We start from the raw sequence: 16,375 nt of genomic DNA, 5'->3' as shown, positions 1-16,375 counted from the left end.
CCCCAAACTGCGGCCCTCCAGATGTTTTGGCCTACAACTCCCATGATCCCTAGCTAACAGGACCAGTTGTCAGGGATGATGGGAATTGTAGTCCAAAACATCTGGAGGGCCGAAGTTTGGGGGTGCCTGCTCTAGCCATTTGCACATGCAGAATGTAGGCATCCTATATATAGAAATGAGCAAACCAGTGATATTTTAGGGAGCAGGCTAGCAGGTGGGGCCCATGACTTACATCATAGGAGCCTACACAACACAAAACACTGTTGCTGTAGGTAGGTTTTTATAATTTGGTTTTTTTCCTTATGTTTTCCTTATGTTTTTTCCTTATGTTTTGGAGAGTGGAGCCCTAAGTTATAGCTTGTTCAGCTTATACGTGGTTAGGCAGTTTTCTCGAAGCTACCGACATGAGTCTTACCAAACTGCGGGAGGCAGTGGAAGACAGGAGTGCCTTGCGTGCTCTGGTCCACGGGGTCATGAAGAGTCGGACACAACTTAACGACTACGGTAAACAACAAGCTTATACGTAAATCCAGCCAGGCTTCTTGTCACAGCTGGAAGCAACAAAAGCCTTCCCTCCCCCCCCCCAAAAAAGGGTTTCAGGTTGCCGCCTGTTTATTCCAAAACCCAGGACTGGCAGAAATTCATCAGGTGAAGCATCCACACGCAGCCGGTCAATTGCACACCAGCTGAATTTGCACCAGTCGTACAGCTGTAAAGTTATTTGTGCATTTATCCCCCCCCCCCCACCCCTTTCATTCCCTTACATTTAAATCCCATCTTTGTTTGTTTTATTTATTTATTTGTTGAATTTATATACTGCCTATACCCGGAGGTCTCAGTGCACTTCACAAAAAAGATCAAGATCACAATACATAAAATAAAAATGAAAACAATACACCAATAATACACCGCCCCGCCCGCCCGCCCCCCCCCCAAAAGAGCCACATTTTAAAAGGGTATAGGATGTTGATCTTTCTTCCATCATGGAACCCAAAGCACCATAGATGTGGTTTCCAGGGTCATTCATCTAAGCACTAACCAGACCCAGGTGGTCTAAAAACTCTGTGGGTTTTGCTTGCTTGTTTTTGGGGGGACAGGTGGAATTTTAGCACATACCAGAAATTTTAAGTTGGTGCATTTCAAATGGTTTCAAGGGCTCTGTCACCCTAAAGCAACAAAGCCACTTATTATTATTATTATTATTATTATTATTATTATTATTATTATTATTATTATCAGACTTTTGTGGTTTGAAAACGGATGGGGAAATGCGTTGAAACGTGTGGGATGAACAACTGACTAACCAAAAGACAAATAAACACCCCGGATCAGGAGGAATGCTCATCGTTGTGTAACTTATCCACAAATAAAAAGGAATGCTCAATAAAGACCAGACATAGTCTAACTCTGTGTAAGTTTAGTGTGAGCAATTCAGATTGAATGGCCAATAAACTTGCTTACCTTCAGCAAAGTGGTGGCCTCATATACACAGGCTTGCCGTACGTCAGCAAAATTCCTGACATGTCCTGTTTTTTTGGGTGTAAAAATGACGTCCGGGGAGGGGGGTACTTTGCCGATTCAGCAAAATGTCAGGGAAAACTTGGATGTATGGCAACGGAATGGAAAAAGCAGCAGAAACAGCCCCAAAATCACTATTTTGTGGGGAGGTTCCCCCCCAAAAAAACTCAACCATTTAGGCAACCCTACATATACATTCAGATTATACCCTGAGATCCCCCAAACACAGGTGCTGGAAGGCATAAACTGCTCTCTGCTTTCATCTAATACGGGAACTTTGGGTCATCCAATATCATTGATGGGGAAGATTAAGGACAGGCTGTGGGGACATGGAATTAATTTATGGATCTCACACACACAAGATGTGACGAGGACGAGTCGCTTAGAGGGGCAGAAAGGGGATAGTGCAAATTCATGGAGACGAGGAGGAGGAGGGTATCTATGGCCACTATCAACAGCTGTATAGAGCCCCCAGGTTCAGAGGCAGTCTACCACTGAATTCCTCCAGCAAGAAGACAAGCAGCAGGAGGGGGCTGTGGGCTTTTATGGAGACATCTCGTTGGCCACTGGACTAGATGGGCCTTTGCTATGATTTCCGTGCAAGGGGACTTGCGTTTTGTTTTGCCAAAATTCTCCCTAAAAGAAAAGGAAACGGGGGGCTGTGTACCTCAGTTGGTTGGAGCATGGTGCTGAGAACAGCAAGGGTTTATCCTCAGGGTCTTTTCCCACTCTACAATTCTATGAAAGCCTCAGCAACAATTTCTTTTTAGGACACCCCTGCCCTCTATGGAGGAGGAGACCCCTAGGATGCATCAAGGTGAGCAGGGAAATGTTGAGCAGCGGAGGAGTCTTGCCTGCAGCCCTAAGTCCAGTAGCACTTTAAAAGCTAGCAAATATATTATTGCACAAGCTTTCATGGATTAAGGGGACACAGGTGGCGCTGTGGGTTAAACCACAGAGTCTAGGGCTTGCTGATCAGAAGGTTGGCGGTTCGAATCCCTGCAACGGGGTGAGCTCCCGTTGCTCGGTCCCAGCTCCTGCCCACCTAGCAGTTCGAAAGCACATCAAAGTGCAAGTAAATAAATAGGGACCGCTCAGGCGGGAAGGTAAACGGCGTTTCCGTGCGCTGCTCTGGTTCGCCAGAAGCAGCTTTGTCATGCTGGCCACATGACCCAGAAGCTGTCTGCGGACAAACGCCGGCTCCCTCAGCCTATAGAGCGAGATGAGCACCGCAATCCCAGAGTCGGACACAACTGGACCTGATGGTCAGAGGCCCCTTTACCTTTACCTTTTCATGGATTACCAAGAACAAGGAATCTGATAAAGCAAACTGCTTACACTGTAATTTGTTAAGTCCTTAGGGTGCTAGTAAAGTCCTTTCTGTTGCTTTACTTAAAAAGGCACCAGGGTCTCCTTGTAAGGAGAAGACAACTATTGGACACTTTGCAAAAAAAAGCAGGATGCTGCAGAGGAGAGCTTTTGTGTGTAAAACCCATGTGCAATATTGGAGCACGGATTCTCCTTCCGTGGAGGTTTTTAAGCAGAGGTTGCTTGGCCATCTGTCACGGATGCTTTAGCAGAGATTCCTGCATTGCAGAGGGTTGGACTAGAGGATCTTTGGGGTCCCTTCCAACTCTTAAGATTCTATGATTGTGCCCTGCTTGTACACCCAACCCAAGCAAGCCTGCCCCAGCAGACACCCACACATCGAATTTGCCAAGAACCTATTTATAAGTCCAGTGTTTCTAGGCCTGGATGCATCCGAGATTCTTTTTCTCCCCCTGTGGCTTTAGGTCAAGCTTTTTTCATTATCTGAAAACCACCCCCTCTCCCCACATTTAAAATTGGGGGCAGACATGCTGGAGAAAGGCTTTTATTATTCATTATAATATTTATTTATTATAATGTTTCTGAATATAAACTGTACTGTACTATAATGTTATCCATTCCTCCAAGGAGCTGAAGGCGGCATTTCTGGATCTCCTCCCCCTCATATTTTCCTCACAACAACCCTGTGTGGTAGGCTTAGGCTGGGAGACCGTAAGTGGCCAAAGTGGACGCACAATTGAGTTCCATGGCTGACTTCAGCCGTGGCCTCCCAGGTCCTAAGCTCACTTAATATCCCTCCACTGGAAATAAAAAGATGTAGACATGAATAAGCTGGGGGAGATGAATAATATTTTCCCCATAGGTCCAGAAATGTATGGGGTCCCTTCTTAACAGCCCTGTGCGTAACCTTTAAAACCAGCCACTTCAAGCTGCAATTATCTGCTTACTGATTAGGGAGAAATCCCCATGGAATTCAGTAGGGCTTACTCCTGAGTAATGTAGTTATTGTGGCATGAAACTGTGAGAGCAAGGACCCCTTCTGGAATAAGGTAAGACCCTTAATAAAATTGCAGTGTTTGTGTGCCTAATGTTTATTTGCAAGGGGGGATAGGGAGAAAACCAGGCCACACAATTTTTCTCCCGGTCGCCACGGCTTCAAAGAGTCTGCGAACCACACACAGCCAGCGAGAAGCTGCTTCGAATTTGGAGTCAACGTATTCAAAGCCTCTAGCTTGGTTGCTTCTCATTTCACTTACTACTGAGTACACTTGCCACTGTTAATCAATCAAGATAGCATTTTCAAAAAATGGTACAAAGCACTTTACAATCTTTATTTGACCCCGCCCTCACAACATCCCTGCGAGGTAGGACGCTAGTCCTCGGGAACGGAGGCTGGAATGAAAGCAGCTCGCCCAAAGTTCACCCAGCGAGTCCACGGCTAAGGCAGGATTTGAATCCAGATCTGGGTACTGGGCAACTGTACTGCCCTCTCCTCAAAAAGGCAGCCCACTGTACAGTCCGGTTCAGCGTCAGGAAAGCAGAGGCAATACTCTACATTGGTGATTACCGACAAGCGTCTTCGTATATGTACAACTCGGCCATTATCTGACCCGTCTCTTCTTCTGGCAGTTAGTAGGTGTAGCCTTTCCCATACGGCGGCTGCCCCCCGAGATCTTGCATATAGGCTACGCCCTCGTCCAGGTGGGACAGAGGCACGGTGTCCTCCTCGCTGACGTGCCACTCGAACTCGGCCTTCAGGGACGGGCGCTGATTGTCGGGGAAAGCCAGGGAGAAGAGGGCTTCTGGTTCGCACACGAACTTGTACACATAACGCTCACCAGCCACCTGTAAGGCAGGGGGGAGAATGGAGGGGAAAGATAGTACTGCAGCAAGCGGTTCTTGCAAATAACCCCACATGGATGACCCCAGAACAGACGTGGGGTGCATTCTTTGTGCCAGGGCAGCTGTCTACCAGCTCCATCTGGTACGCAGGCTGAGACCCTACCTGCTTGTGCCCTGTCTCGCCAGAGTGGTGCATGATCTGGTTATCTCCTGCTTGGACTACTGCAATGCGCTCTACGTGGGGATGCTTTTGAAGGTGACTCGGAAACTAAAACTAATCCCAAATATGGATGTTGACTGAGAGTGGCCACCGGGACCATACAACACCAGCCATAAAGGATCTATACTGACTCCCAGTACATTTCCGAGCACAATTCAACGTGTTGGTGCTGACCTTTAAGCCCTAAACAGCCTTGGCCCAGTATACCTGAAGAAGCATCTCCACCCTCATCATTCAGCCCGGACACTGAGGTCCAGCTCCGAGGGCCTTCTGGTGGTTCCCTCCCTGCGAGAAGTGAGGTTGCAAGGAACCAGGCAGAGGGCCTTCTCGGTAGTGGCGCCCGCCCTGTGGAACACCCTCCCACCAGATGTCAAGGAGATAAGTAACTATGCAACCCAACATTCTGAGCAGCATCTTTCTTGCTTCTTTCCCCCTTTCTTTTTCGCTTCTGTCCCTTTTCCTCTCTCCGATTCCTCTCTTCTTCCTACTTCTTCCTCTTTCCCCCCTTTTTCGTAGCTGTTTTTTTTAAAAATAATTTCTATTAACGCACATGTCCCTTACTAAGCTCAAACTGCACAGGCAGTGGAGACTAATTTATGGGGGGGGGGGAGAGAGAGAGGCACTGCCCCACCAACCTCAGTCTGCCCTCATTTAGCCCCCAATCTGCCAGCCTTCTCACAACCAGTCTCTGAGGCGACTCTGGCATTCATGCTCTCTATCCTTAGTCACAAGTTTGACTTTGCGGAATTCGGGGGTGGGGACAAAACTGCACCCAAGCGCAACCCAGCTTGAACTCCGGACAACCGCCCTCCGCTCCAGACGCAAAACCAACCTTTTGCATAATGCCCTTTTCGTAATAGTAGCGAAGAGAGCGGCTCAGCTTGTCGTAGTTCATGGCTGGGCGATTCTTCTGGATGCCCCAAAGCCGTGCCACCTGCAGCCGTGCCCATCGAAGGTGGGGAGCAGAGAGAAAAACAAGCTGGGTTTAATTCTATGCCCCTAAAAATGTTTTTATTTTGATTATTCAGTATACCTAAAGGAGCGTCTCCACCCCCATCGTTCTGCCCGGACACTGAGGTCCAACTCTGAGGGCCTTCTGGCGGTTCCCTCCCTGCGAGAAGTGAGGTTACAGGGAACCAGGCAGAGGGCCTTCTCGGTAGTGGCGCCCGCCCTGTGGAACGCCCTCCCATAAGATGTCAAGGAAATAAACAACTGCCTGACTTTTAGAAAACATCTGAAGGCAGCCCTGTTTGGGGAAGTTTTAAATGTTTGATGTTTTATCGTGTTTTAAATATTCTGTTGGGAGCCGCCCAGAGTGGCTGGGGAAAACCAGCCAGATGGGCGGGGTATAAATAAATTATCATCATCATTATTATTTACATTGTGGTTTTATATTCTGATTTTATCTTGTTTTATCCCTGAGACCTATGGATATAGAGCAGGTATATAAATTCAATAAATAACGATACAGTGGTACCTTGGTACTCAAACGGCTTGGCTTCCGAACAAATCAGTTCCTGAACACCGCAAACCCGGAAGTAAGTGTTCCGGTTTGCAAACGTTTTTCGGAAGCTGAACATCCGACGCAGCTCCTGCAGCCAATCGGAAGCCATGCCTTGGTTCTCAAACAGGTTCAGGAGTCCAACAGACTCCCGGAACGGATTAAGTTCGAGAACCAGGGTACCACTCTAATGCGAAACAGACCTTGTCAAGGAACCTAAAAAATAATAACAACAACCCACCACGTTCGAACATTGAAGCCTGCTTTTATTTGGGGGTACAAACTAGCTAGCTGGCCAGATGAGAAGGTGGCCTCTGAGTGCACACAGAGTGCTCTTCCCTGTCCAGCAATGGCCACTGGCACATTTATGGGAGTTGACTTGGGGAAGAAGAAAGGGAGGAGATAACAACACGCTTTAAATGGCACAGGAATCAAAACTTGGTGGGAAGTACAGTGGTACCTCGGTTTACAAACACAATTGGTTCCGGAAGTCTGCACTTAACCTGAAGCGAACTTTCCCATTGAAACTAATGGAAAGTGGAGTAATCCGTTCCAGAGTACTTAAACTGAAAATACTCAAACCGAGGCGTATTTAAACTGAGGTATGACTGTATAAAAATTAATTCAACCTTAAACAAGACCCACCTCCTCTGGTTCAATGAGTTTGAATTCCATCCCTCGGCCCGTCCAGGCAATGAAATGGGAGTTGCTTGGGTCGTCCAGCAAAGCTACTAGGAACTGCCAAAGCTGCAGAGACCCCCGCCGTTGATAAGGGGGGCCCTCACGGTACCCACCCCCTTCTTGCTTGATGTCCCCTGCCAAGCACAGCCAACATAATGAAAACAAGAAGCACCCCGAATGTTAACTCTGTTTATTTTAACCAATAGGAAAGGAGGTGCCAACATGAAGCTCTGCCTAGAACTCCAATTTTTCATTTCCCTCTCAGTAGTAAGGGAAAGGCATGCTCTGGGCATTAGGTGTGGGGCACCCTTAGCTCACCAGGCACTGCCGAACTACAACTCCCATTGGCCATGCCTGCTGGGGCGCATGTGATTCAATTAATTACAACTGGGGGGGGGGCAAAGGTTCTCCAATCCATCTCTCTCTCTCTCTCCCTCTCTTTCTCTACACACACACACACACACACATTCAAAGCAGTGTTAGAAACTCAGATACACAGTGGTACCTTGGAAGCTGAACAGAAGGTGTTCCTGAAGTCCGTTCGACTTCCAAAAATGTTCAGAAACCAAGGCGCGACTTCCGATGGGCTGCAGGAAGCCGCGGCAGACATTTGGGTTCCAAAAAAAGTCAGCAAACGCACTTCTGGGTTTGCAGCGTTCGGGAGCCAAAACGTTCGACTCGCAAGTCGTCCGTTAACCAAGGTACGACTGTCTAAGCCAGGCACCAAATGGCTCCTTAAAGCAGGGTTACAGTCGCCAAAACGAAATGCCTAATTGACATTTTGGGGCTAGGTGGCTTGAAAGTTGTCTTTTTCAATGCACCTTTTTGGTTCCTGAAATCCATTCCGATTGTACAGATAAAATTTAAGGGATAGAATTCCACAGGATGTGTTGCTAGTACAGTACAGGGCAGTCTGGAGCAGGTCGGGCGCCCTGGCGCTGAGATCGCTCCGGTGCCCCTGCCCTCGCAGCGTCCTGTCTGGCTTCCGCGCGGCTTTGCCATGCAGCGCCCCGCACCACCGGGACCTTACCTAGAGCCAGCCCTGGTACAGTAGTACCTCGACTTACGAAGGCGATCCGTTCCGCGGCGCTCTTCGTAAGTCGAAATCTTCAGATGTCGAAGCGTCCATTTTGCGCATGCGCGAAGCGCGTTTTTGCGCTTTGCGCATGCCGCGTGCCCCGCTTCTGCTCAGGCGCAGATCGCACGCACGGTGAAAATACTTCCGGGTTTGCCGACTTCAGAAGTCGAAACCTTCGGAATTCGAGGTACCACTGTATATGAAAGCAGTCCAGATCCAAGGTTCCCCAAGCATGGCACCTCCAGATGGTGGAGACATCAGGTGCTATCCTGGCACCCGGGAATCTTCGCTTGGTTGCAAGTGGCCGATAGCCGGGTGCAAAAGGCGCCTGGTGAATTTCGAACATTGGCTCAAAGTTCATCGCTCCCTCTATAATCAAACTCGGGTGATGAGTGCCAAGGGCTAAGTAGCCAAAATAAGACCAGTAGCAAACAAAGAGGCAGGCGTCAGTATGCTTGGTGGAAGCCCAGGTTTTGCAGAGGTATATATAAATATTTGCAAAAGACCTCCAAAACAGCCCTAGGAGGACTCAGTAGCATGGTGCCCTGAATGTCCATTGGAAAAGAAAAGTATAAAATCGTGAACAGAGGGAGCATCTTGGACACCAGTGTGGTTAGCTGGTACCCGGAATAGGAGTGCTCCCATTAGAAGATGGGGCTACACAGCAACATTTTGTTGCAGGTTTTCCATGTTACTTCATATATTCCAGGGCAGATAAAGAGTCTGACAAAAAGGCCGATTCCCGAGCTAAGACTTGCTACAAATTAAGCCCTGGAAGAGAGTAAGAATTTTAGCACAAAGTCTATAGGCAACTCTCAACTTATGACGGAGTTACATTCTGGGGGTGGTTCCTAAAGCCAAAATTACGTATTTTCAAAACACATTGGGCTCCTTGGCGGGTGGGATTGCCGAAGTCTTTTTTTCCCCAGATGCCCACCCCTTTTTCTCATCATTGAGGTAAGACACAATGGCTTAGCCCCCTGCCCCAACACACACACACACACACACACACACACACCTCTATTATGATCTGGATTTCAAATTTAATTTTTCCAATTCTAGCTCCACCTGACTTTTCAGAGAGGAAGGCAGATTTCAGCTTTGGGCAAGACGGTGAAGATCATTGCTCCGGTTCCTTTTCCTTACCAGAACCGTGCACATGAAAAAAGGCCCTACATTTAAATACCGCAAATTTCCAAGGCTGTAAAGACTTGGGTTTTTCTTCATACGCAGGGAGGGATTGTGATCTGTGGCTCATAGTTGGACACTCTGGTTCAGATTTCTTTAAATTGTTTGTTTTAGAGAATACTGAATTCATGCAAAACGTTTCCTTAGCTCAATCAGGCAACCTTTGAAAAGATGGGGGGAGGCCCAGGGGTGCAGCTCATATAACCCAGGGCAATTGCGTATCTGACCTTCAAACTTCTCAGGGACGACGCAGACGTCATCAGCGAACGGCCGTGCCTGTTTCTCATAACTGTACCCTGTAAAAAGAAGAACACATCAGCAGGGCATGTGCTGATTTTTTTTCAACTTTCACATTCCAAAAATGAGGGGTACTAAGAACTTTTAACATGGATTCGAAAAGATAGCTTGGCTAAATGAACATAATTTAGTTTTGCTTGGTGAACAACCACATAGAAAAAGATCTGACTTGCAGTAGGAGTCTTGAACGTTCCCGTTTGGGGGGGATGAATGACTGACTCATCAACCAGGGTTAGCTGCCAGAACCTTCTTTCCAGTGCTCCGGATCTTACCTTCCAAGTCCCGGACTGCAGAATCCGGGACCAGCAGCCGTGTGACACCGGAAGTTGCGCCGACGCAACTTCCAGTGTCGCTCTGCCCATCTACGGGCACCAAAAATGGCCGACACCGGAAGTCGCGTCTATGCACTTCTGGACATGCGTAAATGCGACTTTTGAAGCCGGCGGCGGCCATTTTTGGTGCCCATAGAAGGGCAAATCAGAAAGAAAAAAAATGGCCGCCGGCAGGAGAAAATAACGGAGAAAAACGGGAGACGAAGTGATACGGGGGACCACCGGGAAAAGGTAAGTAAAAACGGGGGTTTCCCGGAGAAAACGGGATACTTGGCAGCTATGCTCCGGATTGGCTTGGACTGGTCACGTGTCCCAGTGCTCCTCGCAACACTCCAGATTGGCTGGAAGTGATCACATGACAACCGCTCACCCCTATAAAAGCTTCTAACGCCACATGCATTCCCTTGGTTTTGCCCAACCAGGGTTGTGTGACATGGAAACTCTGCAATGCTCAGAAAGTACACTTGCTTTTCTTACTGGCCCGTATGTACTGCAGCTGAACTCCAAATACAGAAAACTTAGGGCAGATCCTTTCCTGAGTGTACAAACCTGCCTTTTACTAGTCAGCCTGGTCTCGTGTGTAGACTGAGAAACGGCTAACAGCCCAGCTAATAGGAGATATTGGCTTGCGGACAAGAAAAGGCCTTCAAGGAAAATGCCTCACCTAGTGTTCCGTCGGGGTTGGAATGTACTGGGAAAGGGTCCACATTCATATACATCGAATGGCAGCTCGGGACATCTATAAGGCAGACACAAAGATACAAAAGACAAACGGGTCAAATCAGTAATGATACACAAGTTCCTATTGGAAGACCGGTCAAATGTTAGAACACTAGCAGTGGCGAAATTTCTATCGGTGGTTGTGAGAATCAATGATCCCAACTCTTAAGTCTGAACAAAACGTTTCTGAAACCTGAAGGCAGGATGTCCTTATTGGGCATTGCTTTGTAACAAACTGATGGGTCTATGGGCCGTAATAAAGATTGTATTTGTATTTGTAATGATACATTGGGCGAGAGACTTTGGGTATCATATACAACTTACAGCTTAGGAGAAATGGAATTTAAAGTTCACATCATGTTGGCAAAAATGTATAAAACATGCTCAAATGTATGCTGGAAATGTAAAGAAAAAGAAGGCACCTTCTATCATATGTGGTGGAATTGTAAGGTATTAAAAGGATGTTGGGAAATGATATATAATGAGTTGAAAAAAATGTTTAAAATAACCTTTGCTAAAAAACAACAACCTGAAGCCTTCCTTTTAGGAATTCTAAGTGCCGGGAATCCCAAGGGAGCAGAAAATATTATTTATGTATGCGACCATGGCTGCACGGATGTTATTGGCCCAGAGATGCAAAGAAGATAAAATCCCGACCAAAGAAGAATGGCAGATCAAGTTGACGGATTATGCCGAAATGGCTAAAATTAACTAAAGAAGTTGGACGACAAAGAAATGGCTAAAATGACTGGAAGAATCAAAAATCATGAAGACCAAAATTTTAATAAGGAATGGGGAATTTTAAAAAAACTTATCTTAAAGACCATTGTAAACAGTTAAAATCGTTAGTAGGATTGGAATATCACTTGTAGATTAAGACAGAATTCTGGACACAAATACAGTGGTACCTCTACTTACGAATTTAATGTGTTCCGAACGCACATTCGTAAGTCGAAAAAAATTGTAAGTCAAATCCCATAGGAATGCATTGGGAGAAAAAATTCGTAAGTCGAAGCAACCCTATCTAAAAATTCGTAAGTAGAAAAAATCCTATCTAAACCGCATCCAAGATGGCAGACGGAGCTCCATTCGTAAGTAGAGTTATTCGTAAGTAGAGGTACCACTGTAGAGATGTAAAAAATTTGGATCATCGTAAAAGATGCAGGAGGAAATGATTAATAATAGGACCCACAAAGGGGAGGATGGAAGTCCAGGAGATTCCTTGGAATCTTGTTTTTATGACTTCTATTTGATATATCTCTGTAAAAGTTTAAGTTGAAAAACCAAATAAATCATTTTTTAAAAAAGACAGACAGGCACAAAGTGCTGGGTTGAGTAGGCAAGATTTGGTTTCCTCCCTCCAGAGGTGCAAATCCTAAAAGTGGCGGCTTCATATTTGTGGAATTCTCTCTCCGGAGAAAGTTAGCTAGCCAGGGAGCCCGCCCCCATACTAGACAGACTCCACTAACACTTCATTAACACACTGCAATAATATTTACAATTGGTTTTACTGTATGGCGGGTGGAGAGGTTTGAGTCTTTGGATTATTACACTAAATTGCTTTAATGATTTGCGCTCAACTTTTATTATTGCTCTTTCTGCTGCCCTGCCTGAAATTCCCACCCCCCTTCAAATAAAAGGGGAGATTAAAAAAAATTTAAATAAATAAATAAAACAAATAGCAGCAGAGAGAACCTCACCCTTTGGTATGTGTTTTCAAAATAGTAATAATAATCTAAATGGATTCAGATCTATCCGAGCTAGCATATTTCTTTAACTCAGATTTTTTTTCATTGACTAAACGTGCGAGCTGCAGTAATTTTATGTGTTGAAAAAAAAATATCTTAAGAAAAAAGTCCAGTAGCCAATAGTAAGTCTTGTGAAAATATTTGAAGGGGTGTTGTGAATCAGTAAGTGTGATTTCAATGGTGTATTCAAACACATTTGAACTGCACCTAAGAATTAGTGCTTGGATTGTGGGGGCGGCGGGGGGCGGTTTCGTCCTCATTCTCAATCCCTTTTCCTTTTGTGTTGCAATTGCCTTATTACGGATATTTACAAGTTCTCTGGGAGCCCCTCTCTCAAGGGAAGAGTAGGCTAAAAATGCTTCAGATACGATTGCATAATATGCAAGACGATGCCCTGTTAAGCAAAAGCTCTTTTTGCCCCACAAGCCTGCCCCCCTCCCCCCCCGGCATCAAAACCCAACACTGAAACACGGCTCTGAACAACAGTGCATTTCAAATGCATGGGTTAAACGTTTAAAAGTTGGTGTTATAGGAATTCTAAGGTCTTATGTGGGGGGGGGGGTGAGCACCCTGTTGCAACAGTTTAATAAAGATCAGGCTTACTAGCTGATTTGCTTCTCAACATTCTCTGGTTGGCCTCTGTTATTTTCTCCTGGCGATAGAGAACCTACATAAGGACTCTATATATGGGCTCTTGGGTACCCCATAAGGGGAAAGGAGCAGCGAACATAATGCCAGATAATAGAAAAAAATATATTTCTATATGCATGTGCAGCAGCTAGGCTGCTGATTGCCCAGAAATGGAGAAGGAATTGCCCACAATTCAAGATTGGCAACTAAAATTAATTGAATTTATGAATTTGGAGAGAATGACGGCAGCAATTCCAGAGAAGCGGACACAGAGCAATGGGTTCAAACTTCAAGAAAGAAGATTCCACCTAAACATTAGGAAGAACTTCCTCTCAGTAAGAGCTGTTCGACAGTGGAATTAGCTACCAAGGAGTGTGGTGGAGTCTCCTTCTTTGGAGGTCTTTAAGCAGAGGCTTGACAGCCATATGTCAAGAATGCTTTGATGGTGTTTCCTGCTTGGCAGGGGGTTGGACTGGATGGCCCTTGTGGTCTCTTCCAACTCTATGATTCTATGATTCTAATTAGAAATACTTCTAAACAAAAATATAAATTGGAATGGGGGTTTGTGGAAGAGTATTTTTAAAAAATCGATATAAAAACTGAGTTGATGATCTGCTTAAATTAGGCTGTCATGAGGAGAATAGAAATTAGAAAGGAAAAATTGAGAATTGTAAATTAGAGATACAAATGTAAATGAAAGTAACGCAAGTTAAAAATGAATTTGTAAGATAAGCGAAGTGTTGTGATTGGGAAGTTAACTTTTTTTTAATGATATTGGAATCAGCTGTCTATCAAGACCTATACAAATGCTGTATATTTTATGGTGTTGTAGTTTAATGAATTTAAATAAAGATTTTTTAAAAACCTTTTAAAAGGAGGGGGGAAGGAGCAGCTTTTTCTTATAACATTGGTAAGAGTGGCTTCTCTCCCGCACTCTCCCAAAAGCAGCCTGAGGTTTTGCAAGGTTCATCCGAGAGGAAGGGGCAAGCCCAGGAAAAGCCTTTAAAGGCTGCCCATGGAGAAAATTAAGGGCTGCCGGAAAGAGGGGGCTGGGTTTTGTTTTTGTTTTGTTTTTTTGCTTCTCTGGCAGCCAAAGAAACCCCTGTTCCACCCAGGCATTTCGACGCCCCGGGCTCGGAAGTTGCATGCCCAGACTCTCTTCCCTCTGGGCTTCGAGCCAAGCAAGATTTGGCTCCGGTTACCAGCCTGTGCGCTGATGTCAGCTGCCCATAAGGAGAGCAGCCTTGCTGTAATCCGATACCCCGCCAGCCCAGAGCCCAGTTCCTGTGCCTCCATTTTGTGAATGAAATTCCTTTCTGCTCCATTCAGCAACAGGAGGGCTCCCTGCCAGGACGCGGGGGGGGGGAAGGGGGAGGCAGCTCGAGGTTATGCAACGCAACGCAACGCCAGGCCTTGGGAAGAAGCACAGCAGCGCCGCTTCTCTCCCTCCCTTCTAGTATTTGAAGGTCACAAAATGTCAAGCCACCCCAGAGCGGAATAACGGCGTGCCGTCGGGGTTCGATAAGCTGAAAAGGGAAGGTGCGATTTAAGCAAGGGGGTGGATGGAAAGGAAATCTCGACAACGTCGCATGCCAGATAAAAGTCTCCAGCCAGATGAAAGGGTTGCCAGTCTCGTTTTGTACACAGAAAAATACAGCGGCACCTTGGTTCCCAAACTTAAGCCGTTCCGGACGTCTGTTCCAAAACCAAAGCGTTCGAAAACCAAGGTGCACTTTCCCATAGAAAGTAATGCAAAATGGATCAATCCGTTCCAGGCTTTTAAAAGCAACCCCTAAAACAGCAATTTGACGTGAATTTTACTATATAACAAGACCATGGATCCATAAAATGAAAGCAATATACAATGTACTGCAGTCACACAATCGATCAATCAGTGGCTGAACTGGGTTCCACATGAAAACAAAACAAAAAAAGCGACAGAAATAGAAATGCAAAATAAATAGCCAAAACAGATAGACCTCAGCTTGGCACTCAAATTGGAAGCGTAACACCCAAAACGGAGCACGTTTGGCGTCCAGAAAAAGTTTGCAAAACAGAACACTTCTCGGTTTGCAGTGTTGGGTTCCAAGTTGTTTTGAGTGCCAAGGCATTTGAGAACCAAGGTACCACTGTTTGATTAAGCGGAGCCATTGAATAGATACATAAACTACCTGAAAATGATTTACAGGTGGTATCTAACTCCGAGTAGACTTGCTAAAATGTATAAGTCTGAATCAGATAAGTGCTGGAGATGTAACCGAGGTTGAGGGTACATTTCATCATATGTGGTGGACTTGTAAAAGGGTAAAAGAGTATTGGGAAATGATGTACAATGAATTGGAAAAAATGTTTTAAAATACCTTTTTTAAAAAAATAACCCACAACCCAGAGTCCTTTTTTGTTGGGGATAATTCAGAGGGAGATTCCCAGGTGTCAAAAAAAGACTATTTATGTATGCTACCACTGCGGCCTGTGTTTTGTTAGCCCAAAAATGGAAAACAAGCGAGGTCCCAACCAAAGAAGAATGGCAACTTTAAAACTGATGGAATACACACAACTTGCAGATTTAACATCTAGAATAAGAGAACAAGAAGAACATACGTTTAAAGAAGTTTGGAAAATGTTTCCTGAATATATGGGTGAAAATTGTGTTCATTTAAAAACGCTGGTAGCATTAAGATGAATTCAACGGTGTAAATAAGTTTTGATGGATGTGATAAAAAAATACTGAATGGTTTAGTTTATGTGAAATATGCAGGGATGTATGGTATGCAAAATGAGCTACGGGAAGAGAAGAAGGGAAGTCATTTATATTGTAAGGATGTAAAATGAGTATTTTAAATTGTAAAACAGAAAACTTAATAAAAAATATATTTAAAAAAAGAAAAGAAAAAGAAAAGTATGGTTACCGGTTCAATAGACACATAAAAGCCGATGCCCAGTTTGATCCCCACCCTGGTCTTAGAAGGCTATTGAAAAAACTGAATGAGAGGACCAATCTCACTGGAGAGGATGTCATTTATCCAGGGCAGGGGAAAGGTTTGTAGGAGGTTTGTAGCTGGAGCTGGCCCTGGAAGAACTTATTCAGAGATCTTGCAGTGTGTAATAAGCTATCCCTCCACAGTGAGATGTGCGAGAGGAGGGTAGGCCTGCCTAAGGAACAGCCGCCACCTTTTGATCGCATCTCATAGGCTCATTAGCTTGCAAGCTATGAAACTGAGCACAGAAACATCCCAGGCTGAGAAGTAAAAGGAAATGAATAAAGCAAGAAAAGATTGCCTCTCGGTCAGA

The 16,375-nt window shown here is 45.3% G+C and overlaps 1 protein-coding gene across 2 annotated transcripts in view; it reads right to left on the bottom strand.

Annotated features, from left to right (window-relative positions):
• Nucleotides 1–4,157: 4,157 nt before the first annotated feature.
• The window catches only part of ETV4 (ETS variant transcription factor 4), a 39,312-nt gene continuing 27,094 nt past the window's right edge, over nucleotides 4,158–16,375 (bottom strand). For both annotated transcript variants that reach the window (XM_035136399.2, XM_060281418.1), the window contains 5 exons: nucleotides 10,651–10,725; nucleotides 9,585–9,653; nucleotides 7,056–7,225; nucleotides 5,742–5,843; nucleotides 4,158–4,692 (listed from right to left, as the gene is read on the bottom strand). In XM_035136399.2, the coding sequence (XP_034992290.2) occupies nucleotides 4,477–4,692; nucleotides 5,742–5,843; nucleotides 7,056–7,225; nucleotides 9,585–9,653; nucleotides 10,651–10,725 (632 nt within the window). In that variant the 3' untranslated portion in view covers nucleotides 4,158–4,476. The remainder of the gene's footprint in view (nucleotides 4,693–5,741; nucleotides 5,844–7,055; nucleotides 7,226–9,584; nucleotides 9,654–10,650; nucleotides 10,726–16,375) is intronic.

This window comes from Zootoca vivipara, chromosome 13 (genome assembly GCF_963506605.1).
Source record: "Zootoca vivipara chromosome 13, rZooViv1.1, whole genome shotgun sequence".
NCBI lineage: Eukaryota > Metazoa > Chordata > Lepidosauria > Squamata > Lacertidae > Zootoca > Zootoca vivipara.
The sequence above is the reverse complement of the archived record's forward strand: the minus strand, read 5'-3'. Positions and strand labels throughout refer to the sequence as shown.